At 33.9% G+C, this 13,307-nt stretch overlaps 1 protein-coding gene across 1 annotated transcript; it reads left to right on the top strand.

Annotated features, from left to right (window-relative positions):
- Window positions 1-726: 726 nt before the first annotated feature.
- LOC120077901 (scopoletin glucosyltransferase-like) lies at window positions 727-2,574 on the top strand. Its single transcript, XM_039032003.2, has one exon. It carries the CDS (start codon window positions 1,020-1,022, stop codon window positions 2,457-2,459), a length of 1,440 nt encoding a protein of 479 aa, XP_038887931.2. The 5' UTR covers window positions 727-1,019; the 3' UTR covers window positions 2,460-2,574.
- The last annotated feature ends 10,733 nt before the right edge of the window (window positions 2,575-13,307 follow it).

A 13,307-nucleotide genomic window follows, 5' to 3' on the forward strand; every position in this document is an offset into this window, starting at 1 on the left:
TTTCTCTCGATGTTGAATTGAGTGAACATAATCTAGATTCTCTTCCAAATAGGTCCTTAAACTTCCCACTAAAACTAAACAATCGGTGCTTTTAAAACCAAGATTATTCAACCAAACCCAACTTTCGTACCAAAATCTTCGATTGATCAACAAAGCTTTTATTTTCCTGAAAACTTTCAAACTAGTATTACCAAATTAAAATATCAGTCATTGATCAATATTTTAAACTAAGAAAATTTTCTAATAGACAATACATCTTTTGTTCTAAATTTCCATCTATTCACTTTTTAAGTAGTTGTTAAATCACGATATTTTACCCATATTTTACTTTATTTTTCTTAATTTATTTAGCACAATTGAAATTATGAGTATTTAAACATTTGACTTCAAAGAAAGGATGAATGTATATCAATTAATGTTGAACTATGTACACTTTAACTAATTTTCTTTAAATTAATAGATTAATGTTGATTTTGACCAACATTCAACGTATTATCTCTTTACATTTAACTACTCTTTATGCATCAATGCATTATCAAAATATTTGGATTAGGTATTTATTAAATAATCCAATAATGATACGTAAAAATTCCATAGATTATGTTTAATGATAGTGATATATTTCTTTTTTCTAATTTGTTAAGAAAAAAGGGTGTATTAATTCAAGATTATTAGTTTGATGTGTGATAAGATTAATAAAATATTTTCTTTAAAAATAAATTAAGAAAGAAAGAAATGTAATTTTATATATATAATAAAAAAAGGCAATTTGCCGTGACCACGAGAGACAAAAACTAATGCTTCAGAAATGGTGCGTAAGAAAATTGAATTATCTAACAAAAGGACAACCTTTGTACATAATTTTTTTTTCATAAAAACTAAGACATTGAAGAATTCCATTCTTATAAATTCTCCCAAATCCCCACTTTCTTCTTCATATCTTCATTTTCTCCAACAAAATCTTCCATCTTCTCTGTATCTGCAACTCGTTTCTTTCATATATCAATAATTCATCCACCATGGGCCGCGAAGGCCGACAGTTCCATATCTTCATGTTCCCATTCATGGCTCAGGGCCACATGATTCCCATCGTCGACATGGCCAAACTCTTTGCTTCTCGCGGCATCAAGATCACCATCGTCACTACCCCTCTCAATTCCATCTCCATCTCCAAATCACTTCACAATTCCAATTCACTGATCCAGCTTCTCATCCTCAAATTCCCTTCTGCGGAAGCGGGCCTACCAGATTCTTGTGAAAATGTCGACTCCATTCCATCCATGGATTTACTCCCAAAATTCTTCCAAGCAGTGAGCTTGCTTCAAGCCCCTTTTGAGGAGGCTCTTCAGAAGAATCGCCCCGATTGCCTCGTCTCCGATATGTTCTTCCCTTGGACCAACGATGTTGCCGACAGAATTGGGATTCCCAGACTCATTTTCCATGGCACAAGTTGTTTCTCTCTATGTGCTTCCGAGTTCATGAGACTTCACGAGCCGTACAAGAATGTTTCTTCAGATACAGAGCCTTTTCCCATTCCTTATCTCCCCGGAGATATTAAGCTAACCAAAATGAAACTCCCCGTATTCGTTCGGGAGAATGTCGAGACCGAGTTCACCAAACTTTTCACCAAAGTTAAAGAGTCGGAATCGCACTGCTACGGAGTTGTTGTGAACAGTTTTTACGAGCTGGAAGCAGAGTATGTAGATTGTTATAGAGATGTCTTGGGAAGAAAGGCGTGGCCAATTGGTCCACTTTCATTATGCAACAATGATACTCAAGAAACTAAGCAGAGAGGAAGAGAATCCGCCATTGATGAACATGAGTGCTTGAAATGGCTCGATTCCCAGAAACCCAATTCGGTAGTGTATGTCTGTTTTGGAAGTTTGGCCAAGTTCAACTCTGCTCAGTTGAAGGAGATTGCAACTGGGCTGGAAGCTTCCGGGAAAAATTTCATCTGGGTTGTCAGAAAAGGGAAAGGGGAAGAAGAGGAAGATGAAAAAGATTGGCTATCAGAAGGGTACGAACAGAGGATGGAAGGAACAGGGCTGATCATTAGAGGATGGGCACCGCAGGTTTTGATATTGGATCATCCTTCGGTGGGCGGTTTTGTGACACACTGCGGGTGGAATTCGACGCTGGAAGGAGTGGCAGCCGGGGTTCCGATGGTGACGTGGCCGGTGGGGGCGGAGCAGTTTTACAACGAGAAACTGGTGACGGAGGTGCTGAAAACCGGAGTTGGAGTCGGGGTTCAGAAATGGGAGCCTGGTGTGGGAGATCTCATCGGAAGTGAAGCTGTGGAGAAAGCGATTAGGAGAATAATGGAGGAAGAAGAAGGAGAAGAGATGAGAAACAGAGCAACAGAACTTGCAAAGAAGGCGAAGAGGGCAGTTGGGAAAGACGGATCTTCATATTCAAATTTGGATGCTTTAATTGAAGAGTTGAAATTGTTGGCATTTTAGATTCAATTTTCAACTGGTTCTGATGGGACTTTTCTTATATGGTTATGTGATCCACCAAATGTTTGGTTTGCCTTTTTGAGATTTAAATATGCATGTGATGTCATATCTTTCATTATCTTTTTCTTCTTCTTTGTTTCAAATTTTTTTTCTATACACCTAAAAACAAAATATAATAAAATTGTTTCATTTATCAAAGTTTTATCATATAATAATAAATGATTTTTTTTTTTGTATTTTTAGGTATTAATTTTATAAAATTTATCTAATTAATTATAATGTATGAATTAACAAACTCTTCAATAAATAGATTACTAATTTATTAGTAGTTTCTCAAAATAAAATTTATGGGAAAATAAAACTTACTATTTACAAAAATTATGAGACTAACTCATTTTCATGGTCCAAACCATTGAAATTTTTTTAATACTACGATAAGATAAAAAATTTCATATTATCTCAATTTATTATTTACTATGTTAATATATTTATGAAAGATAAAATTCTAATGTGAATGAAGAGAATTAAGTCTAACTTGTTTTCACAGCCAATTTGTAGGTTTTTGCCCCCCTTCTAGAAACTATTTTGTTTGATCTATATTGGGAATCACTCACATATACACGATACCTTTACATAGTTTTAGCTCCGCTTTGTGGGGCCACCAAAATTTATTATTAGAAGGTGTCACAAAAACAGATACCTTTTCCATTATTACTATTCGTAACAGTATAAAAATTCAATCAAACCGTACGTATGTACACACACATATATATATAAGGTAATTATTTTAAATGATAGAATTGTTGAAAATATTTTCAAGTATAGCAAAGTGTCACCGTTCATCAATGATAGATCGCGATAAACATCTATCACTAACATTGAATTTTTATAATTCGGTTACTACCAAATAAACGATTTGGTACAATTTTTTTTTTTTGTTAAATTATTTTTAAAAAAATGTCTTTGAAGTCTATATCTTTTCTATAAAAAATACCCCTAAACTTTTAAAACTTTTAAAAAATACCCTTAAACTTTAAAAAAGAGTTCAATAACACTCTTATTATTAGTTTTAGATGAAAACTATTAGTGTTTTGTTTCTAAAAATACCCAAAAATTTCCAAATACCCTGAAACTTAAGAAAGTTAAAAAAATATTGTAATTTACATGAACATAAATCGCTAATACATTGTTGCAAAAATAACTCTATACTCAAGTTTAAAAATGCTTATGCTATTAGTATAGTGATCAATTTGTTTATAGTTTTATTCAGTTTAAAAAGAACGAATTTCAAAATAAATTACATAGCTATCTTCATTTTCTTTTCTCATATAGATTTTCTCGTTTTCTTCTATTTGTCCAATTCTTACACCAATTTTTTTAGTAACCAAAACTTTAAGTTAGAAAAAATCCAACAAAATTTAATTGAATTTCAAAATAAAAAATTTTCCAAAAAATATATCAAAAAGACTAATAGCCAAATAAAAATAAAATTGTTTGAAAATTAATACAAACTAACTACAAATGTACATTCTTGTTAAAATATTTAAGTGCTACGTTCTCTTGGTGCTTCCGCTATTCTCTTTCTTTTTATTATAATTCTATATACCTTAATTGAAGTGGACAACTTTCTTTGCTTTTCTTCTTTTGAGATAAACAAATATAAAAAATTGACAAAAGGGGAAGAAGATGGTACTAAAGAAGAGAGGAGAAAAAATAGGAAAAATAGAGAAGTAAAAGAGTACTAATGGATTTTGTTCATATACTAATAGTAAGGGCATTTTTTTAAACTTTTTTTTCTAAAAAAAGTTTTAAGAGTAATTTTTTTAACTTTTGAAAGTTCAAGGGTAATTTTGGAACAAAAAGCTAATGATTTCCATAAAAAAAAAAAATATCAGTAACAGTATTTTTAAACTCTTTTGGGAGTTTGAAGATATTTTTCTAAAACTTTTGAAAGTTTATAGTCATTTTTTATACAAAGTACAAAGTTTAGATTTTTTTTTTTTTATCATTTAACCTTTTTTTTTAAAAAAAAAAAACTTTTCATTTCGTTCGGTTCAAGTTGGCGATCTAACCAAATTGTGAACACGCCTACTTTCAAGTTAAAATAACATTTGAATTTCTCTAACATTCTACACTAACTTGGTGAAATACTTTCTACATCTGATTGATCAAAAGGTTCTTGATTTTTTTTTTTTTTTTTGACAATATATGGTTGGAGGAATTGATAGCTCTAAAAAAGAACTATAATTACTAGCTTAGGCTCGTTAATGGATTTTAATGTTAACTATGCTATTTTGTAGGTATTGAGTACCAAAGAGGTAGAATCAAGCTTAAGACGTTAAAAGAGATTAATTTGAAGTAATTTGGAGGTAATTTAAGCATCCGGGCTTCAAAGGAGGAGAATTGACCAAAATGCCCCTGGTCATAACATTGTAGCCCTAGTGCAACACTCCCGTGCAACGCTGTAAGGTAGAATGTACAGATGCAGGGCAGTGTTGCAATACTGTGAAGATTGATAGACTGCCACAAGTGCGCGTGCAACGCGGAGTCGCACTAAAGCCGCAACACCACCTTGACGGTTGAGGGCTACTATCAACAAGAAAGTTGTAATGCTCTCATTAGTGTTGCAACACTGCACCTGATTTCTATATATACTTCTCTTCAATTTAGGTCAAAGGCTATGCAAAAATTGATGGAGACCGAGGAGTGTCTCCTAGTTCTTCCCCTTCCTTTATCTTTTTTGTATCCTTAGGTTAGATTTTCATTTTCTTTCGCATTGTAAACAATGAATTTGTTCATCCTCTTCGTTTTGTCTATGGATTGCTTGAGATAACTTTTATATCTAGTTTTTGGAATGTTAATTCTTGGCTAATTTCTTAAGGTTTATGTTTTCTTGAATGAATTGCATGCTGAATTTGTGTGTTCTTCGAATTCATGTTAATTTATATAGGCATGTTTGTGAGATTGACTTTTCAAGCATGATCATGCATAGCTAATGGGTTCTTAGTTACGTCACGTTCTCACTAGAATGTCTAGTTAAAATCAATCAAGTTAGCAATAGATAATTGTGTATTTAATTGCTATGCTAGGATGCATGATTTGTTAGATTCGCAGAAAAATTTTAGTTATTGAATTATACTATCCAATTTATTAATCGAAACAATAGAATCCTTGTTCATAGTGCGCATGTTTTTAATTTTATATGGACACTATTGAACCTAATAGGATTTAGAAGCATGTAGATTAGTTGGGGTTTGACCTTTTTGACCTTAATTGATGCTCAAGATGCTCTCTAGGTTTGATCCTTGCTAGTTGTCTGCCTTTGTAGAGGCTAATTAGGTCGCATCAAGCGAGTTATTGTGCACACATGAATCAGTTGCATGTTTATGTTATAGAAGTCGATGATAGAAATTGCGTTGTTTGACTCTACAAACTAGATACACCAATCTAGTTTATATTTATCTCTTGTATTTTAATTTCTTGCATGTTTACATTTTATCAAAACCCAAACCCCCCGTTTTTACTGCTTTCCAAAGTCAAGTTTAGCTTAAAAGAGATTCAGTTCTTGGTCTCTCTGTGGTTCAACCCCGTACTTGCCACTTATGTTACCTAGTATTATAAGTAGTGGTTCAATGAAGTATAAATAATTTGTGTTCGGTTAGAGATCGTGGGGACGATGATTCTCGGCTCGTACAAAATGACGTCGTTGTTGAGAAAGCAAGCCAATTAATCTCCTTTAGTTGAATTTTACTTGTAAACTTTAAAAACTCAAAACATATTTTTCTTTTCCTTATGTCTACTTGTTTTATCATGGCAGCCAATTTGAACATTTACTATGCACTTCTTCCAAGGCAAGCGGCTCATCGAAGAGAAGAAGAGATAAGAGAATTTAGCGAGTCTAGAAATCAAATTCTGAACTAACCTCTCTTGTTCAAGTTTTGGCCACTAGGCAATTGTAGGAGTTTGAGGCATGTCGAGTCTGTTTGCTTCAAGGTCATCCATCCGAAGCATGTCCTCAGCTTTCACATGGTCTTGTGCACGATTATTATGCCTCTTGGGAGATGCCTAGCCTGAATTTAAAGCCGATGCATCCTTCTTCTACCAATTCAGGTATGTTATTGGAAAATTTGGTTGGGAACTTTCTAACAACTATTGTGAGTTTGTGTCGAAACCCTTTTAAAGTCAGTAGGAATTGTCAAGTTTGCAGGAGGATAGCTTCTATTCGAAATCCAAAGCTATAGCTGAGTTTCAGAGTTTGAGTGACCTTGTTGCTCAGATCACTGAATCAGTTGGGAGGCTTGAAGAGTCCTTATTGCCACAATCTTCTGAGAGTATCGGGATGAGCAGAGAGTTGACCGACATCGGTCACTCTATTGAACAGCTGATTTCTCACACTTCCGGCCAAGGTATGATGTTGAGTCCTTTAGTGAATGAACTTATGATAGTTCTTCTTAGTGCGTGCAGACTCAAGCCCTCATGCTAGTTGAGATGGATCATGTTTCTCAACTTGCAAATTCCATGCCGACACTAGAGAGTCGTCTAGGGCTTCACAGTGTTTATACTACTAAGACTGAATTTGTGGAAGAATTTTTCCCTTTCAAGGATGACTATTTTATACTCTGCCATGTCTAGAACAAGTCTATGATGTTAAGTATGAGCCCGAGCTTCATTTGGAGGAGCCCCAGGTGATAGAGTTAGAGGCTACCAAGCCTCGTTTTGTTCTTCCCTTTGGAATCTCATTTTTTTTTATTACTGTTCATATTTGTCTTGCAAGTCCGAATTTTTAATTTAAGAAGATCCAGTCCTTGAGTCTTTTATTTTAATTCCTTTTTATTTAATAAATAAAAAAAATCACAAATTCGACTTGTCTAGTTCTTCTTAAAAGATGGAAACCCTTATAACCTTTCTAGGTTATATCGACTCGTTCAAGAAAGGATAGGAGAAATGTAAGAATTTATTTGTACTTTTATAGAGGACAAGTCACGTCGAACAACCGACGTTAAAAATTTGTGCTTTCTAGAGGTAGCCAGGTGATTTTTTTTTTTAATTGTTTTTTCCCCTTTTTAGAATTAATTAGAGTGGTACAATACCACTTATCATTTGGAAACCGAATAAAGACCATTTGAAGTAGGTTTAAATTATTTTTAGTTTAATAAATTAAAAAAAAGAATAATAAAGAAAAGAAAAAAATTAGGGCACAACGTCGCAACACTACAATCGCAGCGTCGCAGGAAGGGTGCATTTTTCATCTTTCTCTTGATAGTTCTCTGAAAAACCTCCCTTTTCCACACAATTTTCACAACCTAAGGCTGGATTCTTCCCTCCCCATTCCTTTCACTTTCCCTTGATTTTCCAGCATAGATTTTGTGTGTTTTTCTTCATCTCTTCCAATATTTGGTGATTTTCTACAAATTTTGGAGTGTCTTTCGACCTAAAGGTAATTCTTCTGTTTTCTTATTTTTCTTTCTTTTAGGATTTTACAAGATTTAGGTTGAGAACTCTGGATTTGTGGAATATTTGTTGAAATTTGAAGATTAAAGTTATTTGGGAGTTGAATTTTTTTAAGTTCATTATGAAAAATTGTTGGGACTTTCTACTTGTAGGTTGGGGTTGGATTTGATTTGGGTATTTTGGGTTATTTGATTGAGTTTAGAGGTGTCCATTCTTTCCCTTAGGTTTTCACCCAAAAGAGTTGTGAGCTTATACGTTAGAATTTTGATGGGTCCCAGGAAAGACGGGGGTAAAAAGGCGGCTAGTTCGAGTCATAGAGACTGTGTTCCTGAACCTCAATTCCAAAACCTTAGGTTCGTGTCCTAGGGACTTTAGATCGGTTCCATCATATTGTATCCACTAGAACATTGGTCCTTGAAAGGGCCTTGCCTCTAGAGCCCAACTTCTACTCTCACATCACTGTTGAGATACAATAGCGTGCTAAGAGTCCCTTGCAGGCCATTCTGATGAGGCGGTTGTTCCTTTAGTCAGGGAATTCTATGCCAACATTGATGAGAATAGGGATTTCTCATTAGTACAAGGTGTTCAGGTGTCTTTCTCCTTTCTCTATTTAAACGAAGTCTATGAGTTAACAGACTTTGATGATGAGTATGGTAGGTTCTACATGCAGCACTTTCAGGAACAAGATGTTATTGAAGCCCTCTGTGGGCCTGGAGTCGGAAGGGTTCGTTTGCATGTCGTATGGTCCAGTTTAAGGAACGAAGATGTCTGTTTCCAGTCAGATCTGGCATGCATTCATATGCTCCAGACTGATGCTGGTGCTTCACCTGACCAATGTCACTAGATATAGGGTGAAACTCCTCTTTTGTCTCATTCAAGGTAGGTCCATTAACGCAGGTAGAATCATTAGAGCCTCCATCCATTGATGTGAACACTGTTCCACCATTGGTACTCTAGGGCACCCCAGATTGATCACCGAGCTGTGTCGTAGGTCCAAGGTAGAGATCCTGAGAGGAAAGGATGGGGCGTTAAGGTTCTATTTGCAATACTACTATTGCTGCATTCCATGGGCATGGTGTGGAGGAGCACCATGAAGAGGAGCATGATGATGAGGAGATCTTTGAGGAGAAGCTTCTCCGTGCTGATCCCCAGAATCTGTACGATGTGTCGATCTAGGAGGAGTCAGTGAGTGATAGAGGTCTTAGGATGGCGATTGAGGCACTGAGGTTGAGCTCTGAGGCTGCTCGTCGAGTTAGGCGTGTGGAGAGGGCTATTAAGTTCATATGCGAGCGAGAGCGCCTCTACTATGCTAGCATCGAGTATCAGTGCAACCTGTAGAGAGAGCCAGATTCACCTGACTTGGACTAATGGCTAGCCATTTCCACCACCATCCCCTATTGCCCTCGGTAGTATCTTTACTTTTCTTTCTTTAGTTTGATGTTTTTTTAGCTTTTTATTTCCTTTCTTTTAGTTTTTAGCTAACTTCTTTGTTGTAGTTTTCTTTTTCAGGTTTCTTTCCTTGTAAAAAAAAAAAAAAAAGAAAGATGACCAATTAAAGTGAGCGACAACCTACCTACCACCCCGTGCACAAAAATCTTATCAAGGGAATTTTTCTATTCCCTTGTTTTATTTTTCACAGAGCTCAGTATAGGGATACATTGGGGACAATGTATCGATTTAAGGTTGGGGTGGGATACTTGTTGGGTAGTTTACTATTAGTTTGGGGTCCTTAAGAATTGTGCTCGGACAATGTTGTGTACTTAATTGTTTTGTTTACTTTGTTGCTTAGTTTGTTATAGTGATAGTTTATGATGCACTCTTTCTGTGGTAGAATTTGTATGAAACAATGTTAGAAGAGCATAATCATGATTTTTAGCTCAATTTTAAAAATATTTCTTGTGTTTCATGCATCTTTAAGTCATTGCTCTTATGAAATTAAAATCTTGCCTACTTAGAGTTATATTATTGGGTTTAGATTTCTGTTGTCACCTCAAAAGGCTCAACTTTGGCTTAAGAGTAACCCTAATTTTTTTAGAGCAAAACTAGACAATGTGGATAAAAAAAAAATGATGCAACTGCTAGCTTGCTTCTTGAAAAAAAAAGTGTGTGTGTGTGTGCATGGATAGAGGTGAAAGGATCAACCTCTGTCATGTCGAGTTAGGCCCCCCATGAGAAAAGAGTGGAGATGTTCCTGGCGGTTGAGTGTGAAAGCTAACCCTCTAAGTAAAAGAAATGCCCTTTATGTTTTTTGTATGAATTTGGCACCCTTGTTTTAGTGTTGCTCTCTATTTTGCAAGTTTGATGTGTCTAAAGTCGATAATCGAACCCGAGTAGGGAAAAACGAATTGAAGACTTTATAAAACATTTTCGGATTATGCAAGCTTAACTAGCAAGGCTCTAGGCTCACTTATGCATGAATAGATTTATAATCAATTTAAAAAAAAAATGTGTTTTTTTGATTGATTGTAATTGAATTTCATTATTGATTGAAAATTTAATCCTAATTGATTGTTGAGACTAGAGTAACAACTTTTGCAACTTGAGCAAACATGCTTTATTATGAATATATTGGTTTGAATGTGTTTCTACCTTGCTCGGGACGAGCAAGAATTAAGTTGGGGGTGTTTGATAGCTCTAAAAGAGAGCTATAATTCCTAGTTTAATTTAGGCTTGTTAATGGATTTTTAATTTAGAGCCCAATTCTTTTTTGTTTTCAAATTTTTTGTTATGAAATTTTACAGAATAAAATGGTGGATTCAAATTTTTTCTGTACATATATGATATATGGTTTTAAAATTGAGCTTGCATAATAGATGTTTATGGATTTTGGCATTTAGATTTACAATTTACTTTGATCTGATCAATGTAAGGTCCCATTGTTTTGGACAAATTATTTGTAAATTGAGTAATGTAATTTTGTGTTATTTGTGGTATTTTGTTTTGCTGCGAAAAAGACCCAAAACAAAGGTGAAAATCAAAATTCGAAGGGTAGACCCAAGAGGTTTTTGTGAGGGTGTTGTCAAATCGTCATCTTTTGTGCGTCATGAAAAGCTTTTGACTATCTGGCTGACATTGTTTGTGCGTCATGGATTCTTCAATACAATGCTTTTTTTTGGGCATGATTGAAGCTGAAGTTGGCCGAAAATTAGGGTTTTTGAGCCCTAATTTGAGAAGATCTTAGATTTTTTTTTTTTTTTTACCATGGAGATAGACAATTTAAAATTATTGTAATTTTATTTTTTGTATTATAGGAATGTCAAAATTCAATCTATTATTACTATTTAGTTTAATAATGCATTGGATGTTTTTTTTAAAAATTATTTTAATTTGCATGTTGCATATAGTATGTCATATAGATTAAAATCCCACCATAGGTTAAGTATGTCATGCATCATATTTAAATATGTACATGCATGATGCATATTATATAGTATGTATGATTATAATATAAGTATTATGTTATATAGTTTAATGTATGATTAAAGCAGATATGCTATATAGTTTTATTTTCATTGATATTAATATAAGTGTTATATTATGGTTGTTAATGAAAATAAATGTTGCATGCAGCATGAGATTACATAGTTTGAATATAATTATTATATTAGTAATGTCATAATGTCATTAGATGCATGTTATAGACTTTAATTTCTTTGATATAAAAGTTAAATAACATAGAAATTAAAATCTATAATAAAGAGTCGTATGCAAACATAGGGTTTTAATTAGTGTTATTAAAAGGTTTAGAAATTGGAAATGAAAACTTTATGTTAAAATATTTTGAATAAGATTAGAAATAGGATAACCTTTTACTTGTTTTAATAGGATTAAAATAAGATAATAAAAAATTAAATTTATAAAATATTGGCTATAAGGGACTTCTAACTAGGAACGTTCTATCAAGGATTGGGGTATTTAAGCTGACCGAAAGGGAACATCTACTTAGGAACCGACCTAAAAGGTGAATTAGTCAACATTTTATAAGCATACAATAAATTATTAAAGTTTATTAAAATGTTTGATAAATGATAATCATATGTTGTTAAACTATCCAATATCAGTGTTATATTTGGCTAATTAAAATCACTTAAATAAATGACTTAACCTAAGTTTACCTAAGGAATGAGCCCTACTCTATAAAATACTTAGTGGAAGAAAAAATATATATAATATATCTTTTCTCTCATGTTCTCCATTAAAGTTCACACCGTGAGATCCATACTTGGCCTTGTGATGCCCTGGGCGCATCCTCCCTTCGGAATGTATTTGTATGGGTCAATATCAAGGTGAATGGAGAGAGTATTTATAGTAAGTGGGAGAAAGATATGTGTCAACATTCGTATGGTCTCCTTCATTAGTTTACAAAGTGAGATTTTATACTCAACCTCGTGGTGCCCTTGGCACACCCTTCCTTCGGAAGGTGTTTGTATGGAGTTAATGTTAGGACACCTTAGTTTTTTTGCTCTAATATTGTCTTTCCTTTCAATAGATCTATTGGGGCGGAACTTTGGGATGTAAAATGTAGGGTTACATTTACAAGAATTCATTAAAGAAGTTCATGTTTTCTTGACAAAAAATAATGGTAACTAAACATTATAAGAATAAGAATTATTCTGATGTATCAGGTTGAGAATGTCTCAATTCAATAAAGGAATAACTGACTACCCTTTAATAACTTTTAGTTCTAAATCACTGAAGTATCATTGTAATATAATATGAATTTAAGGGTTTTCATTATTATGCTTGCTAAAATTAGATTGAGTTTTTGAAGAATTATGCAGTTTTCTAACTTAGATTAAAATTTCTATATTTTAAACAAAAATAATAACTAGTGTTATTATTAACCTGCTTTTTACTAACAAACTTACTGGCGATAATCGCACAACATGAAAAAACGTTATTAACACTGTGCTAGTAATTGATGACCTGAAATTTGTCTTAATTGAGAAATGTCCTCAAATAACCGCCCATAATATCGCACTAAACATTCAAGAGGATATGACAGATGGATTAAGGCCAATGAAAAAGCCTGTGAATATATCTTGGCCAGCTTGTCTGAAGTTCTAGCCAAGAAGCATGAGAACATGATCTCTACTAGAGAGATCATGGAATCGTTACGTGATATATTTGAATAGTCATCCATGTAGATCAAGCATGATGCTCTCAAGTTCATCTTTAATGTTCGGATGCAAAAGGGGACCTCTGTTAAAGAACATGCTCTCAACATGATGGTCCACGTCAATGTGGTCGAGATGAACAAGTCGATTATTGATGAAGCGAGCTAGGTCAATTTTATTCTGGAGACTCTTCCGAAAAGTTTCCTCCAATTCTATAGTAATGCTGTTATGAATAAGCTAGACTACAACCTAACTACCCTTCTTAATGATTTGTTGGGTTGAA

The sequence above is a fragment of the Benincasa hispida genome, chromosome 5 (genome assembly GCF_027475165.1).
Source record: "Benincasa hispida cultivar pf3 chromosome 5, pf3_genome.v1.1, whole genome shotgun sequence".
In the NCBI taxonomy this organism is placed as follows: domain Eukaryota; kingdom Viridiplantae; phylum Streptophyta; class Magnoliopsida; order Cucurbitales; family Cucurbitaceae; genus Benincasa; species Benincasa hispida.

Coding starts and splice junctions, on each gene's coding strand:
- LOC120077901 (XM_039032003.2), top strand. CDS start 1,020: ATGGGCCGCGAAGGCCGACAGTTCCATATCTTCATGTTCCCATTCATG.